The sequence below is a fragment of the Marmota marmota genome, unplaced genomic scaffold (genome assembly GCF_001458135.2).
Source record: "Marmota marmota marmota unplaced genomic scaffold, marMar, whole genome shotgun sequence".
Classification (NCBI taxonomy): Eukaryota; Metazoa; Chordata; class Mammalia; order Rodentia; family Sciuridae; genus Marmota; species Marmota marmota.
In genome coordinates, this window is record NW_026000174.1 from 59,795,280 (window position 1) to 59,814,119 (window position 18,840).

At 38.9% G+C, this 18,840-nt stretch overlaps 1 protein-coding gene across 1 annotated transcript in view; it reads left to right on the plus strand.

Annotated features, from left to right (window-relative positions):
• The window catches only part of LOC107159700 (fatty acid desaturase 2-like protein FADS2B), a 31,446-nt gene extending 14,907 nt beyond the window's left edge, over nt 1-16,539 (plus strand). The window contains exons 5-12 of the mRNA XM_015506307.2: nt 3,441-3,566; nt 6,517-6,577; nt 8,882-8,958; nt 9,154-9,251; nt 10,193-10,289; nt 12,802-12,881; nt 14,107-14,232; nt 15,518-16,539. Of these exons, the coding sequence (XP_015361793.1) occupies nt 3,441-3,566; nt 6,517-6,577; nt 8,882-8,958; nt 9,154-9,251; nt 10,193-10,289; nt 12,802-12,881; nt 14,107-14,232; nt 15,518-15,566 (714 nt within the window). The 3' untranslated portion in view covers nt 15,567-16,539. The remainder of the gene's footprint in view (nt 1-3,440; nt 3,567-6,516; nt 6,578-8,881; nt 8,959-9,153; nt 9,252-10,192; nt 10,290-12,801; nt 12,882-14,106; nt 14,233-15,517) is intronic.
• The last annotated feature ends 2,301 nt before the right edge of the window (nt 16,540-18,840 follow it).

Here is an 18,840-nt window from a genome sequence, read left to right on the forward strand (position 1 = left end):
TAGATATGTTTCTGAATTCACTCAGAAATACTTACAACAGAATAAAAGCAGAAGTTTTCTCTTATGTCTTCATAAGATTGAAGCCATGAGCCCTTTCATTTCCTCTCCCTTCCCTGGTGCTGAGTCAGAGACTCATCTGCCCCAGAGGTAATTGGCAGTTGATTTGGTGCTGGTATTTGGAATATTTCCCATCAGCCCCACCCTGGCTGGCACTATTAAAAAAATCAATGCTTTCCCATTGGTTCAAATTTGTACACAGATCTTTCTATATTGTTTCCTCAGAAATAATTTTGCACTAGTTGAAATGAATATAACCTTGATGGCTTGCAAGCAGAACTAGAAATAGGAAATGGCTCAGAAAGAGAATCAGGAGTACTCTGCCATTTTGCAGGTAAAGCCAGTGATTCACCAACAAAATGAATATAGGTTTCAACTATGTGCCAAAGAGAAAATTACCTGTAGGGAGGAAGGGTAGGCGAGAGGCAGAGGACAAAGAAAATTATAAGCAACAACATCCCTGCCTTTAACATGCATCACAGTTTCAAATATCAAAACTCCACTTAATGTCAGTTCTTCTGCCCTGGAAAAAACACAGATATTGAGATTCTTAGGGATTTCTACTCATTGGCTGTGAAAACATATATTTTATGGATTTTGTAGTATATCACAATAAAAGAGCTCTTCTGAAAATAAACCATGAAATATATACACTTATTTTGGATTTTTGTGCAATGCAGATTGAGCACCCCTAACTGGAAAATCCAGAATTCTCCAAAATTCAAAAATTTTTGAGCACCAATTTGATGCCACAATGGAAATTTTCACACCATAAAAACTTGTTTCACGCAAAAAAATAATTATTTAAAATATTTTGTGCATGCTATGTGTATAGGTACATATGAAGCTTAAATGAATTAATGTTTAGATTTGGGTCTCACCTCTAAGATATCTTTTTATGAATATGAAAATATTTTAAAATATTTTAAAAATTGAAATTTAGAACACTGCTGGCCCTAAACACTTTGAAAAGAGGTACTCAAGCTGTAAACTCCAAATGGACTCCCCATAGTATATTTTTCAAGCCCCTATAGGTACATGTTGAGAATAATAAGAATCAAATATTTTTATAGGAATAATGGGGCAGAATATTTGAAATTAGTCCTCCCTAGAATAGCTGGCTTACACTGTTTTCCATGACTACTTCCCAAACACTTGGTACCTGGGGAAAGGGAGTGTCAAGCATGCTCTTTCTATAATCTTCCCAGTAACCTCCCCACTTGCCTATGAGGTGCTCTTCCTTGTCTCCAGAGAGCATTTTCCAGACAGAGGGGCCCAAGAGGAACCAGTTGTGTGGATCACACCCAACCTTATCCTGGCTTCTGTCCTAAGTTCTACATTCCTGTGCTGTTGAGATCCACTCTCGATCTTCTGCCAATCAAAACATGCCTCCCATATTACCAATTTCCACAGCCAGACATCAGCTAAAAGAGTACAGCCAGCCAATGGAAGAGGCCAAAATGTTGGCTGTGGGAGGACTTAATTAAAAAGAGAGACGTTCTTATCACACTGCTCTTGTTGTTTACTGTTCCCATTAGGTGATGTTTTTCTTGGTCTGGGAACCCCATTTTATCCTGTTTATCTTGATATTGCAAATGTCTGGCTTAGTATTCGGCACAGGCATACTTCAAAGTAAATAGCAAGTGAGTTAATAAATGAGCAAATGTACAATTAATTGCAAGAGCAATGGGTCATAGGCAATTTGATGACAGAAGTTCAGAAGGCAGTGGACCCCAAGAGGGGAAATAGAAGGTGGTGGGTCTAATTTGGGACACATAGGGTTTGAGACACTACAGGATATCTAAGAGGACATATTTGGTAAGTGATTTTTCATTTGGGCATGGGACAGAGCAGAAATATCTAGGCTAAAGGGAGATATCCTCTATAAGGATGTTAGGGAGTATTAGAGAAGACAAGAGAACTGCATTCCTATTGGTGAGGGTGGGTGGGGGGATTGCTAACTCTATGGCCTATGGAAAGACAGTGCTAATGTTTACAGGCTTCCAAACATGCCTGTTCCCTATACCACAGATGTATGGTACCTAGACCAGCATTCTCCAACAGAAATACAAATAAACCACATTAATAGGTGTCATTTTAAATTTTCTAATAATCACATTTAAAAGATGACATTATTGGGCTGGGGATGTGGCTCAAGCGGTAGCGTGCTTGCCTGGCATGTGTGCGGCCCGGGTTCGATCCTCAGCACCACATACAAAGATGTTGTGTCCGCCGAAAACTAAAAAATAACTATTAAAAAAATTCTTAAAAAAAAAGATGACATTATTAGTGTTCAGGTATTTACAATGTTATCATTTTAAAATACAACCAAAATAAAAATTAATGATGTATCCTATATTCCTCTTTTCTATACTGAATCTCTAAAATCCAGAATGTATTTTACATTTGCAACTCATCTTAATTCAACTGGCCACACATAGCTGATGACTAGTATCTTGGGCAGGACAGATCTAGAACACGTATCAACTAGTTATTAAGGAAAGGCAAATCTGCAGTAAGGAAACTGCTTCTTATTATTCTGCAAATGATTAGCATAAATGAAGGGAAATTGCCTGTGTCGGTGTGCGAACACTTGCAGGCAGCACTTCCTATCTCCCTGAGCCACCTGCTGAGGTAGACGTCATTATTCTGTATTTATTGGAGATGCATTTGGGCCTCAAACAGGAAGAGTGATTTGCCCAAACCACACAGCAGCGTTTTATACATCTAGCATATGAAACTAGCTTGATATGCTTCCAAATCTTTGCTATTAAAACTTCCTAACTTTCATCGAGAGAGAGAGAGGAAGTCATAAACAACTCAATCAGAGGTGATTCAGGCTTGGCACTAGCTAAAATATTTTTATTCTCATTTATTTTTATATAAGAGCATTGAAGCCGGGACATGCAATGATCTGAGCCAAGCTCCCCAAGGACATCACTTCAGATCCACGATTCTTTGAAATATTCATTGAAGTAGGATTCCTGGGGCCACTTTTTCCCCAGAAGTAATTAGTCTTGGAGCTGAGGTTTCTTTATATGCAAAACAGAAATAATACTCTCTGTTCCATCGTCTACCAAAATTTCTTTAAATGAAGATCAAATAAGAGAAAGATGGAAAATTATTATTATTATTATTATTATTATTATTGTCATTATTGGGAGTTATTTTAGCCTGAAGTTGTATTCCTGGATCAGAGGATGATTGCCTGATAAGCTATGAGAACTTTTATCCAATGATTCATCCTGTGACCCAGCAGTGGAGAAAGCTCAAGAAAATCAAACACCTTATTTTGACCTTGAAGATTCATGCAGAAAACTGTCATGGTGAAGGGTATTTCAGGAGATAATTATTTTAGCTAATGAGCCTTCTCTTCTCCTTAGGGCCTGTCAGCAAACTGGTGGAACTACCGACACTTCCAACATCATGTAAAACCAAACATCTACCCCAAAGATCCAGATATTGACATGGGCCCGCTTTTTCTGCTTGGAGATTCACAGCCCGTCAAGGTTTGTTTAACTAGTTTTCCGGGCACCAGAGAAATGTTCCTGGAAGTGGTTCCTAGAAAGGCTTTGGTGCTAGTCACGGAAAGATCGAGCTGAAAGTTTTGGCCTCACATGCCATCAAAGAGCATCTTCTTTTAGGTCCAGGACATAGATTTCAAATAACTAAATCTGGGTTTACGACTTTGTGACCTGAAAGGTCATCCAGTCTAACCTCCCACAGCAGGAAATATGATAACCTGCATCACCTAGCTTGAGCAATTCCAATGACACACGGGTCCCTACCCAGTGCTTATCACTCCCTCTGAGGCAACATAAATCATGTTAGAAAGTAGATGACTGAGGCTGGCCTGACTCTTTGAAGTTTAGGGACAATACAGAGAGGTCAGAACATTCAATACGTACCAGACCATAAGCATCTAAACATCCAGTTATCTCAATGAATCTAGCCCAGTTAGAAGAAAATGTGCTGATATTCTTAGTTCATGTTCATTTTGGTGCATTTAGACATGAACCACATAGCTGAAATGCCTTGTAAGATACTGAGATTCCATCCCTGATTTGGACTCCTTAAGCAAAAACAAAGGAATAAGTTATCTCTAGAATTTCTCCATTATTGATATTTTCAAAACCTCAACTTAAAACTGTCACACAAAAGGCTATTTAAATTACCAGATGTTGTTGGAGAGAGTCATCCCTAAACAATGGAGATAGAAGGACCATCACCGTGGGTATCTCTCCTCAAGGGGAACAATGGATACTGAGAGTTGGATACTTAGAGATTGCTATCTCCTGCTAGAAAAAAAATAGGATTGTTAAAAAATAAGAATAGAGCTCTGTCAATTGTTGCCTGGACCTATCTAGTACATAAATGAAAAATTTTGTGCAACTTTTTGAAAATAGGTTTTCCCAGATTTGGTAGACTCACCCTTTGCCCCAGCTGAAATGGATATATTATGTTTGTATTTTAAAAACTTATTTGGCAGTTATCGCAAATCAGTTGTTTTGGACAATGGCTGCATAAACAAGTTAGCCTTTCCTGAGGTTTATGAGCTTGCACTAGAAAAATGATGTGTTGATTGACCTAACAGTCCCCACAGAGCAAGGAGGTTTGTCTCATTGATGTTCATGAAGCAGCATAAACCTCTCCAAAAGAGCTTCTGTAGAGCCACATGCAGTGCACATAGGCCTTTTCACAGGTGACCAAGATGATCCCTCCAACTTCTCCATCTGCCTTTGGAACTCATCCCTAAGTACTTAGAGTCAGTTCTATACACTATGATTTTAAAACCACTATGCAAAACATCACTTAAAATTATTCAAACTCTGAAGTTTAGTGGTTTCACATCAAAACCCTTCTAATGAGTCCTGAGCTTTTTCTCTCTACAACTCTCTTCAAACATCAATTTCTTAACAAGTATTGATCGAGTCTTCTATGCCTTGTGCTCATGTCCTGCAAGATGTGGGATGCTCCTTCAGGGTAGTGCCTACTCACCTAGGCTGCCAGCTCCCAAACATTTCCACCTAGTGCCTATTCCTTATCTCTCACTACGTAGATATTCTAAGGTTCGAGAGTAACTTCAAATTGCCATTATTATATCTCATACTCCTTTGGATTTGTGAAAGTTTTAGGAGGTGGAAGGACCAAATACAGGAAGACGTCTACATAGCAAGGAAGATTCCCAGTGAGGAAACAAGAGTCCAACGCCCTTGTTGTAACTGAATGGACCTAGAAAAAAATGTAGAATGGGTCTGAGTGATCATTCATTCATTTATTCACTCCTTTATTGAGTGTTCATAAGTACTAAAGGTTCAACCATTACTTCTATCCTTCTCTCAAAGTATTTCATTTTGTGTCCTGAGTACAGGCCAAACTAACCAAAGGGAATTCTAGAATATGAACCCAATTCTCAGCAGTGAGGCATTTTAATATTATGTGATATATATAAAATGAATAATGATTTCTGTTTTAGTCAGCTTTTTTCACTGCTGTGACTTAAAGAACAACTTTAGAGGAGGAAAAGTTTATTTGGGGGCTCACAGTTTTGGAGGTCTTAGACCATAGAAGGCCAACTCCATTCCTTGGGGCTCAAGGTAAGGTAGAACATCATGGCAGACAAGTATGGTAGAAGGAAGCAGCTCAGATGACAAACAGGAAGCACAGAGAGACTCCACTCTCCAGATACAGCAAGCCATGCCTTAATTCCCACACTCTATCACTTTAGTTACCACTCAGTTCATCCCTATCAGGGGATTAGTTCATTGATTGGGTTAAGACTCTCACAACCCAATCATTTCTCCTCTGAACCTTCTTGCATTATCTCACACATGAGATATTGGTGGACACCTGACATTCAAACCATAACAATATATAAAATGTCTAATAAATATTATGTGTATACACTACCATAATATCTTACAAATAGTAAATCACAGTGTGAGATCCACAATGAGAATACAAAAGAGGAAGAAGGGATACATAAGAAGAGCCATGTCTATATCTTTGACCACGTGATCATTTAATGAATGTCCATTTGATGAAATAATGGAGATGGAGCCTGAGCTTAAGCAGAATACTAAACATTGCAGTCAAAGAAGAGCTAGAAAAACTCATCAGAAATGTCCTTTTTCAGTAGAATGTTACTCTACCTAAGGAGAAAATTTTCCCAACTAATTTTCATGAGAATTTAAAAAAAAAATAGTGATCACAATCTCCATAGTAAAATAGAATAATCCATCTATGTAAGAATTTCCCAATTAAAGAAAAAAGATGTCACAATATTGACTCCTATGCCAATTCTGGTTCTTCTCAGGTATGACAGAAAATGAACCCTATGGCTCTTTCCACAGAAATTTCACAAACACACACACACACGCACGCACGCACACAAGTGTCCTTGAGTGTGATAGCCAGAAATTTTGTCTCTTATTTTAGTTTTATTCTCTCTCTATTCAGTATGGCAAGAAGAAAATCAAGTACATCAACTATGAAAAGCAGCACCTGTACTTCTACTGGGGTGAGTCTCCACTTCCCTACAGTAACCACTTGTCAAGCCACAAGACAGGATGAGAATCCTGTGACAGAGACCAGCCCCTCTTATTGTTCCTGAGAAGAGCAACATTCTTATTTCAGACACATAGACATGAATTTCTGAAAAGAAAAATCAAAAAGCAAACAAGCAGTTCTAAGTGACATCTGATCACTTGGGTATTGGGCAGGGAGGGAGGGAGATCCCACAAGAGTCAGGTTGGGGAGGCAGAATGCCAATCAAGGAGTCCTACATTCAGGACTCTCATCTTGAAAGAAAAGAATACTGGGATTTGTGTAGGGATGAAAGAGAGGTGGGGAAATAATATCCAAGCATTTACAGTGAAATGCCAGAAAAAGTAGAACTTGGGATAATAGTCACCAACAGAGCTCCTGTGTGGGAGAAACCTCTCTATCCCCATGGTCTACGTGGAGCTGTAGAATACATGATGCTCACGTGCGCATGCCACACACACACACACACACACACACACACACCAGCATGTGGGCATGTTGGCAAGGCCTAAAAGCAAACTCGTTTAACCGACCAATTACGAAAAGAACATCATGAGCAAAGACTTTGCTCCAAGCCAAATCAAACTCATGTTTGCTCACAAAGGATGTTTTCAAGGAGCCCCCAAATCTGCTCATCACGAAGTGATTGTACATTTTGGAAATAAACCCAAATCAGGGAGGAACCAAACATTGCCTGTAGACCAGTGATGTGAAACAGTGGCAGGTTTTTCTCCCCAGGGCATGTCTGACAATCTCTAGGGACACTTTCCTTATCCCAGTGGAGAGGAGGGATGGTCCTGGCAGGCAGTAGGTAGAGACAGGGATGCTGATAATGTTCTATGATGCAGAGGACAGCCTCACATAACAAATAATTAGCCCACCCCAAATCAAACAGTGCTGAGGTTGAGAAACCCTACTGCATGTGACTCACCCATGTACAGGTCACTAATAACCATCGGCAACATGCCCAAGGAGGGTGGCTGCTGTGTGAATTGTTTGAACCGTGGGGCCACCCATCACTGCTGTCAGTTCCATAACTGGAATTCAGTGTCTCAACCTACACTCATCGTCTGACCTTCTCAACTGGATGTGAAGTTATGCAATAAAAATTTATTTTTGGAACTTTTCTCACAAATGTGCCTTGAATTCCTCTCTAGGTAGTTTTGCAATTATGCCCTTATGTTTATCAGGAATGAGAGAATGGCGTAGATTAATTGCAGAATGTCCATCGCACAAAACACACTAACCCCTGACCCCACCCAGAGATGTTTTTACCATTTCCTTCCTTTCATATGCCAGCTTAGCATCTTGGGTACAAGTGAGTCGTACTCAAACTGTCACAGAAAAACAGAGCTGGACATTTGCCAAAGGCTGAAAGATGAATTTTATTCAGGCTGCTGCAATAGGGGAGAGAAACTTCAGTATAAACTGAGGTTAACTCTGCAGAAACAGAAGGTGGAAGAGAGGCTTTTTAAATGTCTGGGCATGTAAGGGAGAGCTGAAAGATTTTAAGAGATGGAGTTGGAGTGGGGGAGTTGGTCAATGTGATTAGGCTAGACCATCTGTGTCCGCTAACTGGCTCTTACTGATGTTAGTTTCCAGCCCTCCCACAAAGACTAGGACACAGGGGCCCTATGCTTTTTGATGATAACATTTCAAAGAAACGGTTCCCAGGTCTCTGGTTGTAGGAAATAAATCTCAAAGGAACAGAGAAAGGATTTATAATTGTAACTTTTCTAAAGCCAATTCCTCTAAGAAAAAGGGAGGTCAAGAGCTGATCCATAGTCAAGTTTTGGCAGGAAAAAAGTAGTGAATTCTTTTGGCAGCATTGCCTTTGTCAGAGAGGAACTTTGAGAGGATTGAGATCATCCCAGTCCCACACTCCTTCCTTATCCCCCCCCACACACACACACCAACACATTTTGACAGGACTCAATCCCATGGATCTGGAGGAACTAAAGAATTCCCAGGATATGGGAAACCCTTCAAAGCTCACAGCGGATTTTCAGAGACGCTGTCATCAAAAAATGATCAAAATCGTCAATGCTTTCCAAGCTGCTTTGAGGGCATTTGAACCTGAGCTGATGACCAAATTCCTAGCTCAGCCTGGTAGACTTGGGAAGCACAGTGGGGCCCTGGCTGGGGTCATGGATCTCCACCTTGTATTCTTTCTCAGGGCCAATGTCCTGGGAGTGTCATGGTAAAGAGATGGACACCAACTTGCACTGGGGTCACATTCTGCTCATTTGTTGGCCGTCTTTTCATTGTTGTTTTTCAGTTGGGCTCCCCCTCCTCATGCCTGTGTATTTCAATCTGCAATCCATGCAAGTGATGTACCTTCGAAGGTATTGGGTGGTGAGTAACTTGGCTCAGTGTCTAAAACTAGTCCAGGTAGAAGAGAGGAATGGAAAATGCTCAGGGCTCACCAGATGAAGCTTTCTTAAATAACGGGACATAAGATTAGACCAATACATGGGGTAGAGGGACTCAGCCCAATGAAGAAATGAAATTATGTTTGGTGCATCTAACTTTAAGTGCTTTTCTCTACAGGACATTGCCTGGGTCAGCAGCTTTTATATCCGCCATTTCATCACATTTGGCCCTTTCTATGGAATTTTTGGAACTGTGTTGCTCATTTATTTGGTCAAGTAAGAATATTCTCTTATATCTATAACCCAAATGATCCTCTGACTTTTCTTCCCACAGCTACATGTGATTGGCAGAAGACGGTGCCTACCTGCCCCGTTCCCTGGAGCAGAGGTGTTTTTAAGTAAATGTGAAAAAGCAATAGTTAAAATAGTTGAATGAGACAAGCTCCTTGCAGGAACAGTTTTCCCAATCTCCATTTTTTTTTTTTGTCCAGTTTATTCCCAAGTAAAACATTTCAGTTTATCTATTTAGACATCATATTCCCAGACAAAATAAAGATAGGTCAGGAACTTTTTAAAGTTCTTTTGTGACTAGAGATTTTCTCAAAACTAAAAATGACTTCCAATCATCCTTCTGACTAAATAGCCCTCCCCAACTCCCCAATTTATTCCTTCTTCATTCTGTTGCATTACTATTCTAAATCCTAAATAATTATAAGGACAGTAACAGCTACTGTGTGTCAGACCCTTTGTCAAAGTTCTTCCATGTATTGTCTTACCTGATGTAATCCTTGTGCCGTCCTGCAATGTAGATGGTATCATCTTTGTTTTTCTGCTAAGGGAAGTGAAGCTTGGAGAGATTAAATCAACTTGCCTAAGGTCATAGAACAAGGAAGGGCCAAGGTCAATGACAAGACAAAACTCAAACCCAGCTCTGATGACAAAGCCTGGTATTTTTATCCTTTCACCAGAGCTACAGAAATCTTTGCACTGCTCCCAGAAATTAGGAGACAGGGTAGGTCTTGGGGCTAACTGGCTGAGTGTCAATTCTAGATATAGAGTATTCGAAGAGGAAAATGAATGACCACCATTTCATGGGAACTTTGGACTCCTTCATTTCTTCTAATGCTTGGCTAGATGCACCAGGGGTTATGTAAGCCCAGTGATTGCAACTGAAACACCCTAAAGAGTCATCACTCCCTCCTTTTATTCCCCGAAAGGTTTCTTGAAAGTCCCTGGATTGCATATGTTACCCAGATGAGCCACATACCAATGAAAATGAGCACAGAGGAGAATCGCGACTGGCTCAGTACTCAGGTAATGATGGAGTTTATGAGGAAGAATTCCTGCAGCCAGGCTCACTTAGAATCTGATTTTCTCAAAAGACAATAGCTCATCTTCATAAAATGCTTTCTAGGGCCCCTGGGAATTGTGAGATGCTTTGCTTATAAGTGCATAAGCTAGGCATAATGATTATTATCATTTTATAAGATGATAAACTCTTAGATCACACAACTAATACGTGATAGAAGTGGTTTGATTATTGAGTCTTTCATCCAAACCCAAGGTCTATCTATTACAGCCCAGCAGCCATATCTAGCCTACTCCTAGTTTTATAAATAGAGTTTCATTAGAACACAGTCATGTTCATTTATTTACATTTTCATTTACATATTTCATGCTACTATTGCAGAATTGAGGAGTACCTTCGGGAGAAGTAAAATATTTACTACCTGGCACTTTATAGAAAATATTTGCTGGCCCCTGCTCTAATCTCCCATATGACACAGGATTTCCAGTGAGTCTGAAATTCATAAAATTACAGAATGAATTTTATATTTGGAAGACCTTTGGAAGTCTCCTCCATTACATACATAGGACATTCTGGGCAGGGGTCATGGCATATTCTCCAAATAACAGAATTATCATCGACACAGAACCTCCCTGCTTGGCACAGTCCCTTTCAACTGGTCGTGCTATGATAACAAGGGACCCCCTGTCATTATCTCACTTCTTCTACAATCTCAGACACAAACTCAGGAGATCCTTTGCAAGGTAAAATGGAGTGATTCTCAAGCTTTCTGATCACAGAACCAATTTTTGCCTTTTGGTTTTGTGTGTAGTCTATTGATTTAATCATTAGTTAGATGACTAAATTTGAAAAACTTATTATATCTTCATATTTCCATTTAGTAAATTGTTTATCAATGCCCTTAACCTATTGTGTTTCGTTGGTGGTGTTGTATGTTTGTTTTATACTGAGGATTGAACCCAGGGGTGCTTAATCACTGAGCCACATCCCTACCCCTTTTCTATTTTTATATTGAGACAGGGTCTCCCTATGTTACTTAGGGCCTCACTAAATTATAGAGGCTGGCCTCTAATGTGTGATCCTCCTGCCTCAACCTTCTGAGTTCTGAGATTATAGGCATGTGCCAAACTATTGTTGTATCTGGATATTTATATATTCCTTACTGTGTTCTATGATTCTTCATAGAGTAGGGATATTAATACATTGTCTGTAATATATGTTATAAACATTTTCCTTGTTAGTTCTTTGGTAACTTAATTTTATTATGAAGGGGATTTCTTAATATTTTTCTGTACCCACTTGCAATGTACCAGAAACTATCTATGATGGTGAACCACTTAGTTTCCTCATTTGCCTTATCATAATTCCGGCATGAAACTATATTAATAAATTTAATTAAAATAATATATTACCATACCATGTTTATAACTAAGACATGAATTTAGCAAAACCTTCCCACCAAGTTTTTAAATTCCTGGTCTTTGAAATGCCCTCCATCCCAGTTACAATGAAGACAAATAAGAAAAACACTTCATACTTTTAAAAGTTGTTGTAAATCACAAAACAAAAGAGTTTTTGTGTATACAGATTGACGTCTAGTGTATCTAAAGTTAAAAGTGTGAAATTTTAAAATATTTATTTGTTATTAAATTTAAAATAATAACCGAACTAATGCATGTTAACATCAGAATGACAATGTCATCCTACATTTAGTAGCCTATGGAAAATTCCACAGTATAACTATGAAAGAACGAGAATTTAAAAAGACAACTAATGTCTTATAAGCATTATAGAAATAATTTCAACTTGCAGACCCCATTAAAATGTCTTGGTTACCTGGAGATCCTCTGAGCCACATTTCAATTAACACAAAGCAACTACAGATTAACATTCAAAATGACAACAATCCCAGCTAAAATTAAACCTTAAATAGGCACCAAATAAAATGAATTTATATGGATTCCTAATCTCAGCATCCTGAAGAAACCTATCAGTTCTCTATCCACATCATGTTTTTTAATGCATAAAATAAAATACAGGCAATTATGAAGAAAACTGCTAATATTACAAAGCACTTTTGTGCAGAGGCCTGGGTTAGGGCCCTTGAATGCCTTATTCCTCATTTAGAAGTGTTTTAAGTCCTCTCTGTGTAAATGGTGATCTACCCCAATAAATCTCCATCATAATCTCGCAGTCCCACCTCCATCTGCCAAAGTCTTTATTCACAACACCTTAACCTTCTGCATCTAAAGATCAATAGTGATTGCCTGCTCAAGTTCTACCTACTCTTTCATATCTATTGCCACATTTGTACTTCATGGTGAAATATTTCATTGTCTTTTAAAATGGTAAATTCCTTGAATTTTGGAACTATGTGTCTCTTATAGCCCTCGTATTTTCTTATGCAAAATATTCAATAGCGCTTTATGGTGGTTGACTGAATGACAGAATAAATAAACATTTTCTTAATTGGACACTTGGACTTATTTGTATCTAATGTAATCTTTTTCTTTACAGGTCTTGGCCACCTGTAATATTGAACAGTCTTTTTTCAATGACTGGTTCACAGGACATCTGAACTTCCAAATCGAACACCAGTGAGTAATAGAAATAATTCATGAATATGCAAGGATATTCACTTTTATAACACCCCAAAATATAGTCCAGAGTCCTTCAACTGAAAGTCTCAGCAGGAAAAAAATAATCAGTATTTTCTGAAGGCTGCCATTTTCTGTTAGCTTCAATGGTAAGAGAAGGAGAGAAGAAAGGAAGGAAGACGATATAACAATTATGAGAAAATGGAATGGAATCTCAGGTGTCAGTAATTTAGTTTTCACATACATTCATTCTTAGAAATTGGTGATTGTGTGTGTGTGTGTGTGTGTGTGTGTATACATTTCATTTGCTGGTAAAACCAAAAAATAAAATAAATCATACCACTTGAGTAAACATGTTGTATTGAAATGTAATCACAATTTAATTTAAATATCTATCTATGTTGAACCAAAGTTACAAAATAACCAACAATGAATTCTAGCCCCTTATGCGATTTCCAAATGGTATATGGCAATACTTTACCAAAGAGTTAGTTAGGTAGACAAACATTAAAGAAAGATAAAATGTTAATACCTGGAGGGTTGATCTCCCCAGAATAGTCAAGGAAGACATTTTCCATATCTTCTTTATATAAGCCATATCTGGGAGATGCAGAGAAGAAAAGAGATCTTATACCTGTTCATGTGATTTTCTCATCCTTTCTTTTACAGTAGTCCTTAAAAATCTTAGCAAAACAAGAAAGGGTTATTGTTCATATTTTCTCAAAGATGAGGTTAAAATCCAAGAAAGTTACTGACTGAAGAGTGAAAACCTTAGATAAGACCCAGATCTCCTAACTTCTTATTTCTGTCTTAAAACCCTTCCCCATGTACTATGACTAGACCTTAGTGAATACTCACCTATTCATGGGGTAGAAATTAGATGGATAGAGAGGGACAGACATAGAGACAGGGGATGAGAGAGTTCTTCAGCTCTCCTCGGTAGTTCAAAATGATAGACAGCCCCCAAATAAACATATTTGATGGAGCTAGTATTCCTTCTGTTAGCATTTCCCAAACATTGCCACCCAAATGGGTCTGGCTCACAGAGGTGTTAAGAGATAAGATGAGAGCATCTTGGCAAGAGTGCTAGAACTTCCCAGAAGTATTGAGCAAGGTCAAGGTTGGGTCTACATTGCTAACAGAATTGTATTTGGTAATACAGGAAAGAAAACTCCTTTGGTTTCTCTACAGGCCTAAGCTTCATGTCTGCTATCTCTTTCCCTAGTCTGTTCCCCACAATGCCGCGCCATAACTATCACAAAGTGGCACCCCTGGTGAGGTCACTGTGCACCAAGCACGGATTGCAGTATGTGAATAAGCCCATGTTGAAGGCATTTGGAGATATCATCAGGTAATAACGTCACTTCTCTTGGCTCAGACCTCTCATTTCCCCCTCACTGCCAGTCCCCAGACTGTTCACTAGCTCATGAATCACTATCTACCCAACATCCATTTACTAAGGAGCACCTGTGAGTCCAGAACTAATACCAGAGTCTGCATGGAACAAAAACTACAGCAATAATATGTCTCTCCATCCTACTCTATTTCAGGCTTCTTGAAACCAAGGCTTCATATCATTTGTCTTTGCATCTTCCCTAGAGCTTTGTGCATGGTTTCGAATTTGGGTGGTAGGAGGGACTCTCAAATCTTCTGGTCCACTACTGCCAACTCAGATGCCTGCCAGCTCTACTGGGACACTATGTGCAAAACAGATGAGTGACATGCCCTGAGTAGTGAAACTAGAGGAACTAAACATCCATGCTAATCCTGAGCCCTTTACAGAGTTTCCTACAATGCTGGGCAAATCAACAGCCAATGGTCTGTGTTTAGTAACTTTTTCTTTTAAAATTGGGTGGTGGGGGGAAGTACTTTGAAGAAGGCCAACAATGCCAGGCCTGTTCCTCATTAAAAAACTGGGTCTCATCTGACCCCGATCTAATGCCCCAGCTCAGACTCTCCACAATTCCCTCTTCCCTCTCTGACCCCCACATATCTGGCAAATTCTTGCCAAATTCCCTGCCTCTGGATAATCTCGTCCCTTTGTCACTTAATTTCCACCTGGAATGTTCTTTCAAATAACCACCTCCTCTCATATGGCCCTGTCAATCCCCACTCACTCTCCAAGGCTCATCACTATTTCCTTTTCCTCATGTTGGTCTTCACAGATCTTCAAGACTAAATCCACCAGGTGCTTTTATAGCACCTAATTCTCCACATTGATGATCTTTATCCCAACCATGATCAAGAAACTTACTGGATGATAAATTATTTAATGCATGTCTCCTAAGCTGGACCAGGAACTCCCTGTAGACAGTACTCACTCCTCTCCATTGCTATAGACCCAGAGTCTAGAAAAGTATGTTCCTCATTAAAAACCAGGATAGATAGAAACATTGGTATATAAGTGTATGGGAACACAGAATAAAATGAAAACAAAATTCAAATCTTTCCCATAAAGGAAAAGTGGAGTCAGTAGTTTGTTGACCTCTTCCCTGGATAACAGAGAATGACATTTATCAGATATAGCTGCAAATGACATTACCCTGAACCACGCAGAGGAACTAAATGTTGCATGGAGAAGCTCCTTTTCATTACAGTCTTACCTCCTGATTTTTTTTTTCCCTCCTTCCACACAGGGCCTTGAAGAAATCTGCAGCCCTCTGGATGGATGCTTACTATGAATGATGCAGAACCCTTCTTTTGATTGTGTCTTTGAAGTGGGTTGGTGAATGTGCAAGAGTTCTTCCCTGCTTATCTGGGAATTAACTAGCACCATTGGGATACCTGGGTGTTCCAGGAACGTGAATCCCAAGGATATACCTTGACCCCTTCCCTGAAGGTCTTCTCTGCAAACAGGAAGCGGAAGAAACAAGATGACTTTGGCCACAGGAGCAAAAGGGAAATGGGAGCTCACTCTTTTTATTTTTTAAATTAGAATCTTGAAATTAGTCATACCAGTAGACCTTACTCAGATCATCTCAGTCAAGGGATGTAAGTACAGGAATAGGTAAAAGTTTCACAAATGAACTGGCCAAAGGAGAGACATCTGATGAAGTACTTTAAGAAAAGGTGCAATTGGTCTTAGAAGGAAACCACTTATTTAAGAAGTCTGTTGAAGCACAGATTTTTGCTTGTTTCTTTTCAAGTATGTGAACTCCTTTTTCTTTAAAAATTGATCAAAATCAACATTAAAATATCTTTCAGTATTCACTTCAGACTTTTAATCTTGCATCCACCTATGTGTATACATGCATCGTGTTTCCATATGGAGAAATTAGAATTTCCATAGGATCCCTTACAGGAACTTTCAACCTCCAGCCTAATAGCAACTGACCAAGCAGCTCTTTATTTAAAGGTGTCTTATAATTGGCTGAAAAAATAGACTGTCCCTTAAGTGCAAAATGGGGTTGCATCCTCACTCATCACCAGAGCAGAACTACTGTGCACTCTTAGTGGGTCACCCAGATGAAAGAAAGAGCTATGTCAAAGCACTTTGGTTTGGCACCAAATTAAATGTGTCTTAAGAGAGTTTTCCCTGAGAGTTTCAGTGCTAGAGAAACGAGTGGACACGCTCAGTTCCCAACGGTGTCTGGAGTCTGTGCTTTTGTTCAGCTATCCACAAGGGTATGACCTTAGCTGCAGGGAGGGAAAGTATGATCACACAAGCTTCCTTCCCCAGCTCAAAAAATAAAAATCAGCATTATTGGTTTATCGGTTGTCTGAAATTCTACTGGTAAGCATTCACCCCTCCAAACCATGTAAATAAGGTTTTGGTTGTTTGTTTCTTAATTAAATCCCTAGTGACAGTAACATAAAAAAGTCCTGCACAGCTCCTAGGGAATGAAGAACATACATAGCTAAGAAAATAAGGAATGGTCACTTGGGAGCAACAAACATTGAAAGGTCATAATATCAAATAGGGAAGTTAGGCAGGGGATGAAAAGAATAAAAGGCTCTTGTGACCTCATGATTCTTCCTAATGGTCCTATCAGATCTACGGATAATTTCTCTTGCCTGAACTCAGGGTTGCAGGAGGAGGTGGGGTCCATGGCTGGCTTTTTCTCTCTTTCCTGGTCCAGTTCCCAGAGATTCTCAAGCACTGCCTGTTCTCCTGGTACTGGAAACAGCAATCAGACCTCTCCTAGGAAAACTTGATTACCTTAGAGGAATTTTCCACTCAGTGTCAAAATTAGTCCACTTTCTTGTACTCAGAGTTAGTTACCATGCAATTCTAGAAAAATCTGGGAGATATAGATAGATTAGTTCAAAAACAAATAAAAAAAATCAGTTCAAAAAAAAAAAAGGTGCTCAGTTAGCTAGTCCTTAGCTTTTCTTTGGAAGTGTTGAGATTACAATTTTTTTCACCTTACTCTTTGTTGGTTTGTTCAGATTTTCTATTTCTTCTTGATTCACACTTGGTAGATTGCATATTTCTAAGAAGTTATCCATTTCTTATAGGTTGTCCAATTTGTGGTACAAAATTGTCATGATCGCTTATGATCCTTTGTATTTCTATGGTTTAAAAAAGATACAAACTAAACAGTGTCCTAAGGATTCACAAACACAGAGCAAGCAATGCTTGAAAGGGAACCCAGAGAATTATAAACACAACATCGAGTGTTTATAATTAATAAGAAAAATAAGGTGGTAGGTAAGAAAGAAGGTAAGTGGCAGCTTGACCAGCTAAGATGGAGTGAAGGTAGTGGGGGTGATAGAGTGGTTCAGACACTGGACTCAGAAGCAGACTGTGACACAAGGGAATGAGAAGACTTGAAAGAAGCCAGTGGGACTTAAGCAGAGGGAGCAAGGGCTAGAATGGTAAAAAAAATCAAGGTTTGACAGGATGCATAGGGCCACTTAGAGTTTGTCTTCACTCCAAGAACCATGAGAATCCATTGAGTTTCACTTGGCGAGTTAAATATAATTCTCAGAAGTGATTTAGAGACTCTGGATCCTGGCTGATTAATTGAGCTTCATTAATCCCATTGAACGGAGAACCTTATGGTAAGAAAGGCAGACATAAAATGGTCTGAGAAAACATTCACCTAAATTCTACCTTAGTGCTCAGTGGTCTGGGAAGTTTGAAAGCAACCAGCTTTGGTTCTCAACCTCTGTTGGTCATATTGAAAGAGCAATAAAAATACAGTCAGTACTTCACTAAGTGTACATGACTGTCATCACAAATGAAAGAGAAAAATTAGTAGAGATTGTGAATTCAGAAAAATGATGATTTTTATTGATTAGTCACCTACTATGCAAATTAAAATTTACTCCATAACTACACACCTTTTGGTGTTCTCTTAATGCAAGATTTTTCTGATTACAAAAATATGTTAATGTAATTCCTTCCAATTAGACACACATAAATTTTATCAAATATATGAGAAGTGCTTCCATATTCTTATTAAATTCAGCATCACGTCATCAAGGTTAATTCATGCTCTACATATTGCAGGATTTCCTGCTTTCCTGAGATTGAATACTATTCTATGTACATACTATATTTTTATCCATTCATCTACTTATGACTTTAGTTTGTTTCCACATCTTGCTTATTATGAATACTGCTACAATGAAGATGGAAGTGCTTAATGTCTCCTTTAAGATGTTAATTTCAGTGACAAAACTGGATGACCACATGTACTAGATGGAATCTAGATCACTACCTCTCACCCTCTACAAAAACTCAGCTCAAAATGGATCAAAGACAATGTAAACCTGAAACTACGAAAGTACTAGAGGAAAATTCAGGAGAAACATTTCCACATATTAGCTCCACCCTTCATCGACATGGTTTCATCTAATCCTCATAACAGCCTCGAGGTGCAGGTGCTAAAATTAACTTCACTATGTGGATGGAAATCCTAAAGGAGGTTGAAAATTTTCCCAGATTTCACAAGTAGGAACTGGTGGAGGAGGGTTTCATTCCTAGGTATACCTGACTTCCTAGTCAATGCCC